Source organism: Penicillium pulvis (genome assembly GCF_028828015.1).
Source record: "Penicillium pulvis strain IBT 33274 chromosome Unknown contig_5_segment0_segment0, whole genome shotgun sequence".
Classification (NCBI taxonomy): domain Eukaryota; kingdom Fungi; phylum Ascomycota; class Eurotiomycetes; order Eurotiales; family Aspergillaceae; genus Penicillium; species Penicillium pulvis.
Genome location: NW_026643078.1, coordinates 2,170,605 through 2,188,786, shown reverse-complemented (window position 1 = coordinate 2,188,786; position 18,182 = coordinate 2,170,605). Strand labels below are relative to the sequence as shown.

The following is an 18,182-nucleotide window of genomic DNA, read 5'->3' as shown; positions in this document are numbered from 1 at the left end:
ACATTCACGGCGGCATAGCTAGCCTCATATCCTGCTGAAGCTCCTTGGGCAAATATTTTTGCGCCAAGGAAAACATGGTTGTCGAGTTGTTGATATGACGTTGTCTGGGCTAAAGTCAGCGCACTTGTTCATAGGCTTGCTTTAATTGAGCATAGCTGACCTTCTCATGAGCATTGTCACATCACTTTCGTCAATTGTCTTTCGTCCCGCATGCTTGGAATATCCTGCCAAGTCTGTACTCGCTTGCTCAAAGAACCACGAAGATGCCTGCTCAATGGCAGCCATTGCAGATTTGTTGAGTCTCGTTTTCGATCCTGCTTTGGTGCGCGCAAAACGTGTAGCTAGCTTCTTGACCACACCAGTAGGTAAGTTTGGAACAGGGATCCCATATCGAGAAAGCTTCTTCTCCTTGCTCTGCAGAGGCAGTCCTTCGTCTCGCAAGCCTCCGCCAATCATACCGGGACTCTGGCTTCGGGAAGCAGGCTGTGCAACATCGAAGCCGTCAAAGCCCATAAAATCACCGCCGGCATCATCATCTGAAGATGAGCGGGCAATGGGCTGAATATCCGGTGCCGACAACTCGAATCCGTCCATGTCGCCCAAATGCTCATCCTCTGTGTCCTCAATTGGGGCTGGAGGCGGAGATGGAAAATCGAGATCAAAATGGAACCGGCCGAGATCCTCCGTCTCTCCACTATTTGTGATATTAGCCCATGCTGTACCATAGACAATAGAAATCTCACTCAACTTACCCTTGGTCAAAATCGCCTCTACTAATCATCGTATCCTCATGGCCATCATAGTCACCCACAATACCCGTATCATCTCCATCATCGGAGTCACTTTCTAATTGTATACCCCCGAAATTCTCACTAGGCCTTCCGGGCATCATAGAAAGTCGTTCCCGATCTCGTATTGCAAGATCCCGAGGATATTCAACAGACCGATATGTGATATCATCATCATCGAAAGCTAAAGACATCCGAGGTGGCGGAGTGTCAGAGCCCGCTTCCTCGCTCCCATCCTCACTCTCCTGAATAGGCAAAGAAAGGCGTGGCGGCTCAATCACCGGCTCATTATCGAGCTCCTCAATTTCATCTTTAGGCTCCTCGATGGGTTGCGGTGCTTCTTGCGGTGACGATTGAATCGGGCGAGACACAGGCGCAAGCGCTCTGCCAAGATTTCTTAGGATATCAAACGTCGTCTCTCGCTGCACCTTGCCACTTCGTCGGCGGTCACGGCCAGGAGTGTTTGTAGCACGTTGCTGTCGTGCGCGAAGTCCATACGGAGTTGCTGGGGCCCCTGTAGCCCGTGCCCGGGGAGTAAATCGAGAAGCAGATCTTTGAGCAGATGGAGTAGCTGTAGTGACGAGGCGGCTGGGCGTGAGTGGGTATCGTGTATGGCTCGGGAGTCGCTGCAGCTAATAAGAGCAGTCAGCAAAGCAATTCCCAAGCTGTTCAAGGGAAACATTGATTACCCCTGTCACTTTTGTGTCTCCAGACGGAGTGTGAGTGCCAGCACCCGAATTGCGCGGTGACTGACGGCCACGCGGGTTCGGGGTCGACATCTCCGCAGCTTGAGCGAGGATTTCTATCGGATCATAGACACCAAAACCCCCAAATTAGCGAAGCAGAATGGTGAGATTGGCCTAAAAGACAATGAAGTGGAACGGGCGAGATCTGAAGTGTTTGAGGCGCGTCAGGCATAACAATGCGGGCCCGCGTTTGATTGGTTGACCACATTTCTTATCGATAAGGGCCCGCTGACTTAGCTGCGGATTTTCGAGCGGACTTTTTTTTTGCGATGCTCGAACCTGATATCACTACGATTATCAATTCTTTTGCAATTTCAATTACAGAGTGATTGTAAGATCTAGTCAAGATGACTGAAGCTCCCGCACAAAAAGGGCTTTCCGCCAAGCTAGACAAGAAGCGCAAGAGACAAGCAGACGACGCTAAGCAAGACAAGCCCGACACAGCGCCTGCAGCAGCTCCGGCTGCCTCGGCAGATGGTCCAAGCAAGAAAAAGCGCAAGCAAAAGAAGAAGCAACCCCAGGAGGATACGAATGCGCAGGATCGCAAGAACGGCATCGACGAGTCTATTGGACGGATGGATGGCAAGCTGCTGGCTGATTACTTTGCCCAGAGGGCACAGAAGCTGGACAAGGAATTGTCTGCAGTTGAACTGAATGATCTTTCTGTCTCAGGTATGTTCTCGTATGCTAGTTGTAGTCTGATAGGGAACCACTGACAATTCGCAGATTCCACATTCCTCGATACCAGCGCCTACACCGAACCCCGAACCCTGGAGAAGCTCCCCGAGTTCCTCAAGACATTTAGTCCCAAGGGCTCAGACTTGTCAAAGGCATCGGAGCAAAAGGGCACCCCTCATACACTTGTGATCACGGGCGCTGGCCTTAGAGCAGCAGATATTGTCAGGTAAGATAAGGACGGGTTTACTTCAGACCAATTAGCGCTAATGCTAATTTGGCACGCAGGGCTCTTCGATCTTTCCAAACCAGGGAATCTATTGTTGGCAAACTGTTTGCAAAGCATATCAAGCTGGATGAAGCGAAGCAGTTCCTCCAACGTGCGCAGTACGGATTCCCTCAATATGCTCGTATGCCTCGTTGTATTTCACATTTAGCTGACGAGTTTCTAGGATGGGTATTGGCATCGGAACGCCGACTCGGGTGTCCGATCTGGTCGAGTCAGGTAAGCTACCCGCAATAATGAATGGTCCCAAGGCCGTTACTAATCTGGGTTGCATAGGCGACTTGAAACTGAATGAGCTGCAACGCATTGTTATTGATGGATCGCACATTGACCAGAAGCAGCGCGGTATCTTTGACATGAAGGACACTCATTTCCCCTTGCTGAAGCTGCTTACTCGTCCCGAATTGCGCGAGCGATATGCGGCGAAGAAGAACAAGACGCAGATCTTGATCTTTTGATTTTGATATTTTTTGGAGTATGATCATCTGGCGGGCGCTTAAAAGTATAGATCAGTTTTTATGTCACGAACACTGAGCCTAGAGCTCATCTAATTCAATCTTCCGCACTACAAATTGTAATCGAGGTGCATACCCTTTAATTTAGAAATTTGATATAGAGCAGATTACCTAATTGGGCTGTTATCATCTCACCGCCCTTTTGATCGCCGGCAGAAATGATTTTCTCTTCCGTCTCCGCCCAAATTTTTTGAGCGTTGCGACACCGGTTTTCTTTTTACCTTATTCCTCAATTACAATTTTTACCTATCAAATCTCTTCAAAATGGGTGACAAGAAGCGCAAGGCTACCGACAATGTCGAGGAGGTGAACGACGTTCAAGAGGACCTGAAGAAGCAGGCGAAGAAGGAAAAGAAGGAAAAGAAGGAACGGAAGGAAAAGAAGCGCAAGCTCGCCGAGGCCGAAGCTGAGCCTGCTGATAAGATGGATGTTGACGAAAAGGAGGAGAAGAAGGAGAAGAAGGAAAAGAAAGAGAAGAAGGAAAAGAAGGAGAAGAAAGAAAAGAAGGAAAAGAAGGACAAGAGCGACAAGGAAGAGAAGAGCGATAATGAGGAGAAGAGCGAGAAGAAGGAAAAGAAGGAGAAGAAGGACAAGAAGGAGAAAAAGGCCAAGAAGGAGACTGCCGCTGAGGATGACACCAAAGCCAATGCTGAAGAGCAGCCTGAGCAGACCGAGAAGACTGAGGAAGCTTCACAAGAAAAGAATTCCCGATTCATTTGCTTTGTCGGTAAGTTCTCGTCGCATAACAAAGCCCCAGACAAGAATTTGCGACTGATCAAGACCACAATTACAGGTAACCTGCCCTTCTCTGCAAACACTGAGTCCGTCACAAAACACTTTGAGAAGAACCCTCCCGCTAGCGTGCGTGTCGCCACCAACAAGGATGATTCCAAGAACCGAAGCCGTGGATTTGCGTTCATCGAATTCGACAACTACGATCGCATGAAGACCTGTCTCCAGCTATACCACCACTCCACCTTCGACGACGGAAAATACCCGCCTCGTCGCATCAATGTTGAATTGACGTGAGTTTAATTCCTTGTGCATCTGGACTACCTGTTACGCTTCGCATGAATGCTCGCAGTTAGGATTTGTTCGATCAGATATATTAACATGACTTTACGATATAGTGCTGGTGGCGGCGGTGCTAAGTCTGATCACCGCAAGGCAAAGATCCAGGCTAAGAACGAGAAGCTCAACGATGAGCGCCAGCGCAAGGCACTGGAAGCCAAGAAGGTCCAGAACAAGCATGATCATGACAAGCGATCTGCACGCAAGGGTCCTACTGGTGCCAATGCGGTTGGTGGTGGCGATGCTGCTCCTGCTCCTGCTGCTGATGAAGATAAGTATGCCGGTGTGCACCCCAGTCGTCGGGGTCAGTTGTGGTAGATGGTGTTTATGGACTATATCAGAGCTACACCTTGGGTAGCTGGCTGTCCATTGCATTGTTTGATACTCTTTTCCGAGTCCCTTTTCTTTTGTTGTACATCCTGGGATGAGGTCTAAAAAGCCTTGCTATATGTTTTCATGTTTCCTTAGACGATACCAATTTCCGTCTTTTGTGCATAGTGGAATGCAATGAACATTTCCTTTCCAATCCAGGTTCTACAGTAAAGCAGTAGAAGCAGTATCACCGACCTAATATGTATAGATTCAAAAGAGCACTGGAATCGAATAGAAAAATCACTCAAAATGCCTATTCTATAGATCCAAACGAACGGTGAAATCGCCAAAACGAACGTGGTTGCCCCCAATAGGAAAAAATTGAAAAAAAGAGAAAACGAGTCAATGGATTCATCAAAAAGAGACCTTCACGAAAGCCTCAGGCTATCCGGACGCCGTATTAACTATATATTACTCATTATAGCATACGTGAAAAGAGGGAAACGGCCATGCATAACACCTTTACAAGATCTGGCATTTGTTCTTGCGCCCAGATTTCGTGAGAGGGCGCGGGTTGAGAACGGCACTGTATGATACGATGAGTTTCTTCTTGCGATATTCAGGGCCGAAAGCTGGGATTTTTTTCACATACCGGATGGCTTCGTCAAACACGCTCTTCAGGTTACGCTGTGTCAGCGCAGAGCACTCCAGGTACTTATGTGCGCGGATCTCCTTGGCCACGGTCAAGGCTTGCTCGTACGAAACGGGCTCCATCTTACGGGCTCGGAGGGCTTCAGCGGTCGCGCGATCGTCTCTCAAATCGAGCTTAGTGCCGACAAGGATGATGGGAACGTTGGGGGCATGGTGATCGATCTCGGGGTACCACTGGAGATTTGCGATCATGATGTTAGTCGAGTGGAAGCAGAAGGGGGAGAGTGAGGATCTTCGCCCTTTTCAGGCGGCCCGTGTGCGACGTTCGTACCTTGGCTTTCACGTTATCGAAGGACGGAGGGCTGACAATGGAGAAACAGATCAAGAAAACATCGGTTTGGGGGTAAGATAGCGGTCTGAGGCGGTCGTAATCTTCTTGTCCGGCGGTATCCCACAGTCCCAAGCTGATCGGCCGGCCGTCGACCATCACGCTGGCAGTGTAGTTGTCAAACCTGTATAGCTGGTGTCAGCACTCCTGTTACATGTCGCATGATTCGAGCCAAGGGGGAAGACGTACACGGTCGGGATGTACTCTCCAGGGAACGCATTCGTTGTGTACGAGATCAGAAGACATGTCTAAAAAGGTCGAACAATCCTGTCAATCTTTCCATCGCGACTGGAGCTGAAAGGGTATGCAGATTCGGGGGGTTACTGACTTTGCCGACGGCACCGTCACCAGTCACCACGCACTGTAAATCTCCAATTAGTTGCCTGTCCTAGTGGGAAGATGCTTGATTCGATGGCTTACCTTCAGCGATTGAGTAGCCGGGCCCGTCGCCATGGTGAAAGTATGTACACGGAAAAGGAGAACGATGAAGGCGCGGGTCGTAGAGAGCGAGTACCCCAAACGATGTGGGATCTGGTTGGTTCAGGAGCTTCAGGGGATGAGCCGACGTTGAAGCTAGGGGAAAGAGGGGGAGAAAAGGGTGTGGAGACCACCAAAGTCGCAAAAGAATGAGGGGCGGATGGACAAGCTTACCTAGATGCCAAACCAAGAAAAGTGTGGAGAAGTAATATCAAAGAGGAAAGAGAAGAAGGAGAGCAAAAGCACAGATGAAAATGAAGGATTCAGCTAAGCCCAAGTTGCTACAAAAGATCGCGCGGGTTCAAAACAGCAATGGTCCAGGTCTCCACATTAAATATTGATCAGTTACTCCATCAACTAATTTCTTAATATTTATATTCCACCATTCTCACCTCTCGGATTTCGGGTTGATTCTTATTACGATACGATTAATAATGACATTCAATTCATGAGGATATTCGTATTGCTAAATGATGGCGCCAACCGGTTGGCATCATGCACCAATCGCATAGGATCAAGATCACGGGCGAAACCTGGCGGCTGGAACGCTAAGATTACAGGAATGGACAGGGAACTCGCTATTTATATCCAAAGACAGCCTCTTAGATTACAGCCGCGACACTCCCCGCTCGCCTCCCAAGAATGTTCCAGCTCGCAACTCCCAGGGCTTTTCAGATAAGTCTGGAATCTTGGCCGCGAACTCTTTGAAATAGGGGGCTTTAACATGAGTCTTGATGGCTTCTTGGTTCTTATATCTAAGAAAATGAAGCGATTGAAGTTTAGTCACGGTTCTATTGCAGATGCAGCATTCCAGTCTGATGAGGGTTCATAGCCATAGTCTCACCTTTCGATAATCACAATCTCATTCTTCTCCTGGACCTGGAAAGCATAGTAGAGCAAGGTGTCGGGCTCATGCTCTTTGACCTTCTTGACCACTTCAGTGACGAGGGCAGCAACCTGTGACAATGAGAATCTTCAAATGCTGGAATGAATGACAGGCGCTGTCAAGAACTAACCTCCTGGAACTTTTCAGGCTTCGGGTGAAGCACTGCAGCGACGTTGAGTTCTCCGGACATGATGGGGACCTCGGGATGACTAGGATAGTTAGGAAGCTGCACAAGACATCACAACGAGGACCAGTAACCTTAGATCAAGAAGATTTTACGAATCAGTGGTATGTCTCAGATTCTCAGATCAAGACAAAACTACAGTAATCGAGTTTGAAAGTAAATGAAAGCACGGGACTTTGCAGCGGAGAACACTTTTGACCTCGGGCCGTGGCATGTGGGTCAAGAGGCTATCCGATCTTCTCCAGATCGTTGACTTTGTCAGATTATTAATACGCATAAATTCTTCTATTTAGGGCATGCTCCTAGGGCTGGGACTGCTCTATTTCTCTGTGATTTACGGGGTACCAATACGAGCATCAACAAGTCGCTTTTGAACCAAGAAAAAGTGGTGACACAGCTTTGGAAGATAAAGAGGAGTATTGAACAATTGTTTCAGAATTAACGAACAGGTCCTAAGGTCCGTGTGTAGAACATTGAAACAATATTAGGGTTATGACTTTACAATGTATAGGAATTGTCATGAACCTTTACCCCATGATCTTAACTTCAATACGACATACGACATACGACATAGGAAACGTGTTTCAGGTTTCAAGATTCAGAATTTTGTACTACAGGTCAACGTAATCCCATGCCAGTTCCAATTTAAAACTAAAAGGCAAACTTAGAAATGATTCCCTGGACTTCAATTGTGGATTCGACTGTGGCTGAGTTGTACCTGGGACTAAGCTAAAAACTGCGCATTTGGGCGGAAGTTTGGGTTCTTCGCAGGCGGCAGCATTCCCTGTGGTCTGACCTCATTGATCGCCATCTAACCGTACTCCCCACTGCCAAGCCCACCCAGGTGTCATCGATAATAATAGCCTCCCACTCCTTTAATACTCCCTCTCCTCCCTCTGTTTCGGACTCGATCAATACCTCTGGATGATGTCCGACTCAGCACTTCCAGAACCGACCGCGTTGCCCACGCTGGGTGATGCGCCCCCGAGCAGCGCCGGTCGCTCGTCCGGTCACACCCACGAAACGCCCGAACAGCCACCTGCCGTCATTTCCGACGAGCTTAAGGCACGCCTCGACAAAGTTATTTATTCAGAGGTGAGTTTCAGAAATGTCATGCTATTTGAAAGTATGCGCATCCTGAATCCCTCGCTAATACGGACGGTGTCGCATGCAGATAGGTATTACTACCCTCCTGGCTCGGTTGAAGCAAAGTGTAGCCTCCGCCAAAGTTCGTAACGCCCCAACAACGAGTCAATCGACGAAAACCGAGCAGATATTAACCGATATGGACAGGACTTCTCTACCTTTTTGAAGAAGCGTGGCGCATTGGAGGATGAACACGCTCAGGGGTTAAGGAAACTGTCCAAGGCCGTGAACGATGCCGCGCTCCGCAGCGATAATCGCCAAGGAACCTACAGCTCCAGCTACAAGGATATTCACCGACTGCACGAGCGCATGGCCGAATGTGGCTTGCAGTTTTCCGTTTCTCTCCACCAGATGTCCGAAGATTTACAAGAGCTATCCTCCAATATCGAACGCGGCCGCAAGCAATGGAAGCAGACAGGATTGGCAGCGGAGAAGAAGGTCGCCGATGCAGAATCGCAAGCGGAGAAGGCAAAGGCCAAGTACGACTCTTTGGCAGAACAGTACGACCGTGTCCGCACGGGTGACAAACAGGGCGGCAAGTTTGGCTTGAAGGGTCACAAGTCCGCTGCGCAGCATGAGGAGGATCTTTTGCGAAAGGTTCAGCATGCGGATGCGGATTATGCGTCAAAGGTTCAGGCGGCGCAGGCAGCTCGCCAGGAGTTGGTGGCCACCCACCGGCCTCAGGCCGTGCATAATCTCCAGCAGCTGATTGCGGAGTGCGACTCGGGGTTGACTCTACAGCAGCAGAAGTTTGGTATGTGGTTTTTCTCCTTTCCCTTTACCTTGTATTGATTAAAAGGAGAGTTCATGTGGAATCTTACTGATTTACTGTAGCTACTTTCAACGAGAAGCTCCTGCTGGGCCAGGGTCTTTGCGTGAGCCCTATCAAGACAGAAATGAACGGGTCAATTGCACCTAAAAGCCTTGCCGAAGTCATTCGCGAGGTTGACAATCAGAAAGACTTGCATGACTTTATCTTGAGCCACGAAGGAAACCCCGGTGCCGTTGCTGGTCCAGAGGTTCAATATCAACGCCACCCTGTATGTTGCCAAAATCGATTCCTTGTTCGACTCGTGCTAATGATCAACTAGACTCTTGGTGGCGGACCAGCTGCAGCCTCGCAACAGAGTCTTCAAGCCAAGCGCCAATCCTCTATTCCTACGGCATTCATCCAGCCAAACGTCTCTCCGAGCCCTCAGTTGGGGAGTACCGATCGATTCCAACAGTCACCCTACCCAACACAAGTGGAATCTCCTGCGCCTCCGCCAGCTCAGCCAGCTCAGCCAGCTCAGCCTCCTTACCCCTCCGGGCCACCATCTCATGAACCTCTTCCAATGGGTGCTGCGCCAATGATGCACCCACCGCAAATGGATAAGACCAGCTTGCCTCCTCTGAAGCCCGTATTTGGGTTGTCATTGGATGATTTGTATGCCCGGGATGGAACTGCAGTGCCGTTCATTGTGTATCAATGTTTCCAGGCTATTGAGCTTTTCGGTCTCGATCTGGAGGGTATCTATCGACTATCTGGCAGTGCCAATCATATTAATCACATGAAGGCGCTATTCGATAACGGTGAGCACTTTCATTCCATCAAGAGAAAGCTGAATCTCGTGCTAATGATCGCATAGACTCGTCGCAGATCGACCTTACAAATCCGGAAAACTTCTATCATGATGTTAATAGTGTCGCTGGGCTTGTGAAGCAATTCTTCCGGGATCTTCCTGATCCTCTGTTCACATCTGAATACTACACCCAGTTCGTCGAGGCTGCCCGTAAGTTATAATCCCACCAAACCTTGAGATATGATTGTAGCTGACTCGAAATTTAGGCGTCGATGATGATACCCAACGCCGAGATAAATTGCATGCCCTTATCAACAACTTGCCTGATGCTCATTATGCCACTCTGCGTGCTATCATCTTGGTAAGCCAACTGCCGACATTGCTTGATTTGATTGCATTTGCTAATATTCACCCAGCACCTCAACAAGGTTCAAGAACACTCTTCACAGAACCGCATGAACGCTGGCAACATTGCTATCTGCTTTGGGTATGCTCCCTTTTCTCATTATTTCTGAGCTCTTACTGACATCAAGCCTGCAGACCAACCTTGATGGGTGCTAACTCCGGTGGCAACATTGCCGATGCTGGCTGGCAAGTCCGCGTCATTGAGACAATTCTCAACAACACTTTCCAGATCTTCGACGATGACTAGATTACTCATCTTTGGCGGATAATAATGGTTCTCATGCTTGGTGTTTCCTTTCTGAATGAACGACTACTAATGCAGATTTCCTACCACCATTGCGCCCTGACTTGTTCTGTTTTTAATAGCATGGTTATACCCACTAATGTGTTTCTATGCCGGTTCAAAAGAACATTGCTTTGCGCCAATGCCTTGCTTGCGCTTCTGTTTTTTCTGTTTTGTACATATACATCGTTACTTTTGGATGCGCGGTTTCGTGGAAAAGACATTGTATCGTTACACGATATATATATATAACCTGCCCCGTAGCCAATGAATTCCTCGTAGTAGCGTAACTGCAGCCATGCTGGGGAAGAAAATCTCGCTCACGGCAGATGGAAATAGCTCAGAAACCGAACATTCTTCACGGTTTTGCTCAAAGATTTGACCTGATCGAGACCTCATTTCAATTCGCTTCTATCAATGCTGGGCTCCAGGGTTGTGGATATGACTCAAGTGAGATCCACAGCAGGCCCTTCTTATTGCACAACAAAGTGGCGCACATATTTCAACGGTTCCATAACTCAGTTGGATAGAGTGTGGTGCTAATAACGCCAAAGTTGAGGGTTACCCCCTCTGGAACCAACAGTACTGGATTCGTCCAGATTTCTTTTCTTATAATTTGTCTCCATACTTTTTGCCCGCTAAATCCATAGACCCAAATTGGCTTGGCCACTTACATTGATGGCGCTTCACCACGTGACCATATTTGAGCTGTTTGTCTGAGGACCGCGTTTGCGCGACACTTCTGCCGTCTCTTGCATAAACCGCATGGTCCAGCAATTGACGGTTTCAGATTCGTCAGTGGACATGTCCAAGGCACCACTGCAGACAGATGCAGATGTGCCCCTCTACCTGCATGCTGAGCTTCTCCCTAACATTCGTCAAATCACCCTTTACATCTCGATTCCTCGGAAACCAGCTCTCGATGCGATCCGACCACAGATACAGCTCTCGGATTCTCGCAAGGCAGTCACGGTGTCTCTACCGGAACCTTTCCATGATGTGACGGAGACTATTAAGTTACCAGCGCGTGTCAGCGATGCCTCGCGCCGAATATTGAATACCAATATTTCCCCATCAAAACAACCTACAGACGCGAGCTATGACTACTCGTTTAGAATGCAGATCGATCCGACTGACCCAGCTCTCATAACACAAGATGAACTGACTGATGACCATGTGCCCTGGACGGCGGCCGATATGTCGACTTCGACTCGCATTCGGTGTCGTGCCTGTGGAACCCAGTTCTTGGATGCCTCTGGTCCTCCTAGTATATCTGAGGAGCAGGACCGCGCTCCGGGATGGACGTGGAAAGACCTCCCCAGTGGGAACTGGGCCGAGATGATGGACTTCTGGCACTGCCACAAGCCGGATCCCCATGAAGATGACCCCAAATCCGAAGCTACCGCGGCGCTTAAGATCGAGGAGCAGAATGCCCAGATCAAAGGATACGGGGCTGGTAGTCGCGTTGAAGCGATTCCTGGAAATGTTCTTATCGACGTGGCTACGTTCTTACTTGCAGAATCAGACTGCGTGGGATTAAAAAAGGTGAGACCCATCCCGCTGTAAATGATAGCCCCTGCATGTTTTTATGCCCCACATCTTTATGATTTGCTATTTTATTCTGGGCAACTTAGAAGGAGACCATTTCGTTCAATGTTGTGGCCTTCGATACTATTGCCCTATATTGATATCCAGCTATTCCGGACCTGAGTTGGTAGGTAAGCGGTTCAACCCTTGTCAAAACTTTGCGGCGCAGTCATCCTCTCCCGTTAGATGGATTTCGTGCTTCATCGTCTAGCTTGGAACTGTTCTGGCTGCCATCTGACTCGAAACTTCTTCGTACCCTTTCAGTCTTAATTGACGGTCTGGGGCTGCCCTTTCCAGAGAAGTGGGATTGACATGAAGACGGAAAGGCACATCCAGTGTGACCAATATTTTACATGTCTGACAGGCCTAGCCTTATATTGCACTGATTTGAAACCAATTATCTATTCCCGACATAATCTTGTTCCCGCCTACGTATTCTTCAGCTTCATCCGCTGACATGATATATTCTGTAGGGAAATGAAGAGGAAGCAAAGTCAAATCCTGCATCACTACAACAACGAACCTTGGACTGTGTAACCTGCAACGCAATTATCGGCATGGAGGATCCCTCTGCGAATGGTTGGCGCTTGCTGAAGGCGAATGTGGCTCTAAATACCAACGAGTCGTATGATTCAGCTGAAGAGCAATGGCAAAGCCACCCCGCCGAACTCATCGTCGCAGCACAACTACTCGAATTAATCGAGCGAGAAAGCGCACGGAGATTCGTGATCCACTGTGGACAAAAGAGCGGATTTTTGGTACGTCTATTCCCTTACCATTGTGTGATCTACATTGCTAATTCGACTTTAGCTTTGGGTTTTCAACCCTGATCTTCGCTATTCCAATTCCAACTCAGGGCACAGTGTCAATGCACGACAAGCTATGAAAGTGCTTTATCAAACGACAGAGGATGTTGACTCGATACTGAATCGTGATATGGGTAGACCATCCCCCTTGTCTGTAGAGGAGCTGGAACTTCCTTCGATGATCTTCCAAGCCTTATCCACTGCATTGAATAATAGTAACCAGATGCTGCCTCCTTCTGCGAGAAAATTCAACGAGTGGACTGTTGGACTTATGGATCGGTATAGCAGAGTTACATGAAAATGACGTCGAAGCAATTAACAGTTCTACAAATACTGGATTTTTTTTTCTAAATCTCCATTCATAAGAATGATCCCGAGACCCAAATCTTCTCTCTGTCTATTAAAGAAAAGTCACCGTCGCTCCTGCAATACGGCAAGACGTCGGTCTTACGAAAGTGGCCGACAAGAGGCACACGTACAAGAATATCCTTCTTCCATTCTTGTACGTGTGCCTTTTGTCGGTCACCTTTTTGCCTTTATGATCCTTTATCCAGTGCTCTTTTTCTCTATAGGCTCAGAAATTCTCGTCCTCATTCCTTCACTCTACCTCGGGAGCCCATTGTGCATAAGTCTGAGTGTTATGTAAATTGTGGGGGACAACAATGGTTAAATATCGTACAGCAAATGTGGAGAATATCAAATATGATGATTAGCTTGGATGGACAGAGTATTCAGCCATTGCATCTGTTGGATAAGTGATTTCTACTTCGTACTGCCATTATACTTTCAGCCACACTGTGTTTCCCCGCCTTGAAAATCATAATCCGGTTATGATTCCCGGCAAACAATTGATAAGCTTACTTCTTCACGGATTCGTTCCTTTCACCTCTTCAACTCTTCTCTTGTCCTTATTTGATTCCACACCCATATAGCTAATCTTTGGCTTCACCCTTCATCAAAACCATTTCCTTTGTGCCAGGATGTTGACTCATCGCAGCCTGCTCTGGGCGGCTGCTACTATATTGACTCCTTTTGTACTTGCAACAGGCGATTTAAGCTCGTCATGCAGCTCAGCAGCTATATCAAAGCCAGTCTTGTTCGGTGTCGAGATACTCTCAATCACCGCAAATCCAAGTTTCGATCAATCGAATCCTCCTCCAATTCTACACTTGAGCTCACCGGTACAGACAGATGCCCTAATTAGCTTCTGCAATGTCACTGTCACATATACACACCCTGGACAAGAAGACAGAATTACAACATCGGTATTCCTCCCTCTCGAAGGATGGAATAACCGCCTTCTCGGCCTTGGCGGCGGTGGGTATGCAACCCGACTACCAGGTGATGGCGATCTTCTGAAAGGCGTTGCGGGTGGATATGCAGCCGTGACTACAGATGGAGGACATGACCCCAGCCTTATGACTGTCGAGACGTGGGCTTTGAATAGCCCTGGCAATGTCGACCTTTACGCTTTGAACAATTTCGCACATGTCTCATTATTCGAAACTTCCGGCATTGGCAAGGCTATCGCGAGTTCTTTCTATAAATCGGAGCCCACGTTCTCCTATTTTGCTGGATGCTCCTCTGGCGGTCGACAAGCGATGATGCTGGCACAGCGTTACCCCACTGCTTACGACGGATATCTCTCTGGCTGCCCAGCTATGAACTGGAACAAGCTGAATATGGCAGAAATCTGGTCTTATGTGGCTATGAAAACAGCAAGCTCCCCAGTCCCGGCTTGCATTCTCGATAAAATTTCAGCTGCTGCAGTTGAGGCTTGTGATGGGTTGGACGGCGTTGTTGATGGCATCATTGATGACTACAGAAAGTGCAAGTTCAGCCCACATGAAACTGTAGGACAAAAGGTCGATTGCGGCAATTCCGAGGGTTTCATCTCTTCCGAGGCTGCAGATGTTGTGCAAAGTCTCTGGGACGGCCCTCGCTCAGCCAATGGGGAGTTTCTGTGGTATGGCTTTACCCCGGGTTCCCAACTTACCATGGTCGCCAATTCACAATGTGATGCGGACAATAAATGCACTGCCGTGCCATTTCCCCTTGCAACAGAATGGGTGAAGTTCTTTCTCAAGAAAGATCCCGACTATGATATCTCCAGTATCACATTGGACGACTTCTATGACCTGTTCCATGAGTCGCAACATTGGTACCAGTCAATCATTGGCACTGATGATCCAAATCTATTTGGGCTCAAGCGTTCCGGTGGTAAAATGATCACTTGGCACGGTACTGTTGACCCGTTAATTCCCGTAGGTGGCACGAGTGATTATTACGATCGAGTGTTCGCTATGGATCCTAAAGTTGATGAGTACTTCCGTCATTTTGAGGCTCCTGGTGTAGCGCACTGCTTTGGCGGCCCAGGCGCTTTGCCCAAGACCGCATTGGACACTCTAGTTCGTTGGGTGGAGGAAGATGTCGCTCCAGACTCACTGCTAGGTGAAATGGTGGACCCTGAGAGTAATAAGACTACATACAGAGACCATCCTGCTTATCATCTGCTGCAACGCGAGGAAAGAATCGAGGTGTTGCAACGAGAGAGAGAATTGTAAATCAAAATCCCATTGACTTGTGTTCCAAGGGCGAGTTTTGAAAGGTGGCGTGTTTCAATTTGGTACATAAGCATTCAAACTACAATTATTGATCCTATCCTGATTATTCCAGCCCTTTCATTCCTCAAACGGTGTCTCGTAGGGCTGCTCAGCCTGTGGGGTCAGACGAGCAATGTGTCTTCTCTGGCCATCCTCCCAATCGAAAACAGCAGAGTGACAAGCCAACCGATTCTAGGACCGTCAGTATATCATTCAAAAGGTATCAGGGAATTACTCACATCCCAAACCACAACAGTGCCGGCTTTCCAACGAATCCGGGTCTGCAGATCTTGCGAAAGCGCCACATGATCAAATAAGAACTTAAGCAAGTAATCCGACTCTTCCTTTTTGTAGCCGACAATATACCGAGTGACTACATATCAAATCATTAGCATAACACGCAGTAACTCGGACCCCAATAGAGACAAGGGGCAAATCTTACACTGCGGGTTCACATAAAGAGCCTTCTCTCCAGTGACAGGGTGTGTCCTCACAATAGGATGCTCCGAAGTAACAGGATCCCGTCTCGCAATCCCACCCCCATTCAAGCTAGCATTCACCTGTTCAGCCCCCGAATGCACAGCCCTCAACCCATGCAGTCGCTTCCGGAATTCCGGCGAAAGTCGCTTATACGCCTGTACCATATCTCCGAAGAGCGTATCTCCACCCGTCGATGGCCCGTCCAGTACATACAGGAAGGTAGTGCCAGGCGGCTGCTTCTCAAAGGTCACATCGCTGTGCCAAGTGATAGTATTCGTGCGCTGCTCAAGGAACTTGCTACCAGTGCGGTCGTCAGCACCACGGAAGACAAGATGGACTTCTGGGAAGCCTTTGGGAGCGCCGGATGTTTGGTGGATGTGGTGGCGGCCAAAGTACCCGACGTAATCGACTGCTTCTTGGATTGGGAGGGAAGCGAAGTCTTGATCACGGAAGGCTGTAAATTATTAGTGATTGGCCATTGAGATATTGGGTTGGTACGTACCGACGACGCGGCGCTGAGCGACGAATAGCGCAAGCTGGTCTTTGCCTGCTTTGGATAGCTTGCTCAGTTGCACGCCTTTGACTTCTGTGCCAATGAAGGGTGTGATTTCGTCGACTTCGGCTTGGCCCTTGGGTAGGAGATCGGGGAAGCTGGGGTCTGCATCTTTGCCGTGATCGTAGTGCTCGAAAATAGTTAGGGGTGGGTATCTATAGAGACGATGTTAGGGTTTGCGATTTTGATCTTTCATAGATTGATATACCTCTGTGTTTCGTTGTCCCACACGGGTAGGTAGTTGGGGTATGAGGCTGGAGCAATCTTGTCTGTCCCATTGAGCTCGGCGTCTTTCTCATACTTGTATCCAATAAGGTTCTCTTTGTTATGGCCTGTGTCGGTCTTGAGAGGCACGGTAAACGTCGCGGAGCGAAGTCCGACTGTCTCAGTAACTGAAGGGGCCATCTTGAAAAATTTTACAAGGCCCCGAGGGTTCTCCTTTGCTAGAAAGTTGTAGATAGTACAGTATGTTCAACCCTTAAAACCAACATCAATCATACGAGGCGAGAACTGCAAGCTATATACACTCATCGGCATATTTCCGATGTTCAAGATTGCGCCATGACTGCGGGGTCCACGACTCGCCCGAGTCAAAATAGAAGGTACAGTATCATCGCAGCTAATGCGGGGTTTCGGATTAAAATCCATTTGACGTGAAGATCTAGAAATCCTCATGATTTATGTGAATGGCGTGCGAAGTATGACGTGCCTCCATGAGGTATCTGATTCGTCAACCGCACGTTATCTGATGACGTGCCAAGTACAAGTGGAAAGCAGCGATGCGAATTTGGGGGTTTGCTGCTCTCTTTGCAAGACTTGCGTGCAAAACTCACTTTTCCTGCGTCGTGATTGGTGGAGATGACGTGATAGACAACTTTTGTTGCGCGACAGATTCGCCGACTTTTCGGCTTCGCGTGATTTTGACTTTGAGGACAACGTGAACCTTTCAATTTATAATGTCTTCATGTGTTTAGCCTATATAGCAATACGAGGAATTGTATGTGTGTACTCCATGTTCCAAGAGCGTGATATCATATGCGGATGGTTCCTGAACCTCAGACAAGTACCGAGGGTTCAAGAGATCTTCTGGCCAATGGGAGTCGATATATAACTATAACCAAACATACAGCTCTCTCAACATAGCCTTATGTATAATCAGGGTGGATACAGTGGACTTTATGATCCAGACCATGTAGTGGGGCTGAACAGAGCGACATCCGCTACTCGTCCAAACTAACGTCAATTTATTTGCTCTTGCGTGATCTTGGCAAATTGCGAATATCTACAAAACAGGCTGGATCGTACTCAGATCAATTATCGTCTTGAGATAGTACTCAGGTCAATTATCATCTCAAACATTTGTCGTCTTTATGCCTACGTAGCAAAAGGCCAACGCAGTAGAAGCCACGATATTTGTAGATCCTTTGTATGTTGACCGTAATGTGAACTCCCCAATTCACTCTGTACACTATAGAATCCCGGAGTGGGGTTGGAACGCCATCTGGACTCAAAAGCCCAAACGCAAACGACAAAGGCTCGGCACCTTCCTATCTCTATGCGTGGAACTATAACCCTGCATAAGTTCAAGACATGATGTGCTGCCCTCATACCCACCCAACGCGTAAACGTGCAAGCCAAGTTTAACCCACGAAATGGCGTGATAGACAGCCACAAAGGCTTCATGCCCAAAGTAAAATTTCCTGCCTTTATAGAAGCTGGCATCTCGTCCTTCCTGAGAACTGTACAGCTCTCAACCCGTCTCCAGAACGCCATCTCCG

The 18,182-nt window shown here is 48.2% G+C and overlaps 9 protein-coding genes across 9 annotated transcripts; 5 read left to right on the top strand and 4 right to left on the bottom strand.

Moving 5' to 3' along the window:
• Positions 1-4: 4 nt before the first annotated feature.
• On the bottom strand, positions 5-1,567 carry N7503_007394 (uncharacterized protein; the record flags this gene model as incomplete). Its single annotated transcript, XM_057066941.1, has 4 exons — positions 5-104; positions 161-694; positions 753-1,420; positions 1,478-1,567. 4 exons carry the CDS (start codon positions 1,565-1,567, stop codon positions 5-7), a joined length of 1,392 nt encoding a protein of 463 aa, XP_056920622.1.
• A 314-nt stretch (positions 1,568-1,881) lies between these two features.
• Positions 1,882-2,953, top strand: N7503_007393 (uncharacterized protein; the record flags this gene model as incomplete). The annotated part of the gene is made up of 5 exons (XM_057066940.1): positions 1,882-2,206; positions 2,261-2,438; positions 2,498-2,596; positions 2,662-2,714; positions 2,772-2,953. The coding sequence occupies 5 exons, from the start codon at positions 1,882-1,884 to the stop codon at positions 2,951-2,953; spliced, it is 837 nt and encodes a 278-aa protein (XP_056920621.1).
• A 321-nt stretch (positions 2,954-3,274) lies between these two features.
• Positions 3,275-4,399, top strand: N7503_007392 (RNA-binding protein; the record flags this gene model as incomplete). Its single annotated transcript, XM_057066939.1, has 3 exons — positions 3,275-3,737; positions 3,804-4,035; positions 4,141-4,399. The coding sequence occupies 3 exons, from the start codon at positions 3,275-3,277 to the stop codon at positions 4,397-4,399; spliced, it is 954 nt and encodes a 317-aa protein (XP_056920620.1).
• Positions 4,400-4,915: 516 nt separating this feature from the next.
• racA (putative Rho GTPase Rac) lies at positions 4,916-5,885 on the bottom strand (the record flags this gene model as incomplete). The annotated part of the gene is made up of 6 exons (XM_057066938.1): positions 4,916-4,979; positions 5,046-5,278; positions 5,376-5,556; positions 5,622-5,680; positions 5,761-5,793; positions 5,853-5,885. The coding sequence occupies 6 exons, from the start codon at positions 5,883-5,885 to the stop codon at positions 4,916-4,918; spliced, it is 603 nt and encodes a 200-aa protein (XP_056920619.1).
• Positions 5,886-6,516: 631 nt separating this feature from the next.
• Positions 6,517-6,985, bottom strand: N7503_007390 (putative quinol monooxygenase; the record flags this gene model as incomplete). The annotated part of the gene is made up of 3 exons (XM_057066937.1): positions 6,517-6,664; positions 6,754-6,866; positions 6,926-6,985. 3 exons carry the CDS (start codon positions 6,983-6,985, stop codon positions 6,517-6,519), a joined length of 321 nt encoding a protein of 106 aa, XP_056920618.1.
• Positions 6,986-7,903: 918 nt separating this feature from the next.
• Positions 7,904-10,339, top strand: rgd1 (putative Rho GTPase activator (Rgd1); the record flags this gene model as incomplete). The annotated part of the gene is made up of 9 exons (XM_057066936.1): positions 7,904-8,074; positions 8,154-8,207; positions 8,273-8,879; positions 8,960-9,165; positions 9,217-9,697; positions 9,754-9,897; positions 9,954-10,048; positions 10,104-10,174; positions 10,228-10,339. The coding sequence occupies 9 exons, from the start codon at positions 7,904-7,906 to the stop codon at positions 10,337-10,339; spliced, it is 1,941 nt and encodes a 646-aa protein (XP_056920617.1).
• Positions 10,340-11,140: 801 nt separating this feature from the next.
• On the top strand, positions 11,141-13,066 carry N7503_007388 (HECT-type E3 ubiquitin transferase; the record flags this gene model as incomplete). The annotated part of the gene is made up of 3 exons (XM_057066935.1): positions 11,141-11,920; positions 12,436-12,720; positions 12,773-13,066. The coding sequence occupies 3 exons, from the start codon at positions 11,141-11,143 to the stop codon at positions 13,064-13,066; spliced, it is 1,359 nt and encodes a 452-aa protein (XP_056920616.1).
• Positions 13,067-13,748: 682 nt separating this feature from the next.
• On the top strand, positions 13,749-15,332 carry N7503_007387 (Tannase feruloyl esterase; the record flags this gene model as incomplete). The annotated part of the gene is made up of 1 exon (XM_057066934.1): positions 13,749-15,332. One exon carries the CDS (start codon positions 13,749-13,751, stop codon positions 15,330-15,332), a length of 1,584 nt encoding a protein of 527 aa, XP_056920615.1.
• A 117-nt stretch (positions 15,333-15,449) lies between these two features.
• N7503_007386 (TauD/TfdA dioxygenase family protein) lies at positions 15,450-16,809 on the bottom strand (the record flags this gene model as incomplete). Its single annotated transcript, XM_057066933.1, has 5 exons — positions 15,450-15,563; positions 15,611-15,744; positions 15,814-16,305; positions 16,354-16,559; positions 16,613-16,809. 5 exons carry the CDS (start codon positions 16,807-16,809, stop codon positions 15,450-15,452), a joined length of 1,143 nt encoding a protein of 380 aa, XP_056920614.1.
• Positions 16,810-18,182: the final 1,373 nt, after the last annotated feature.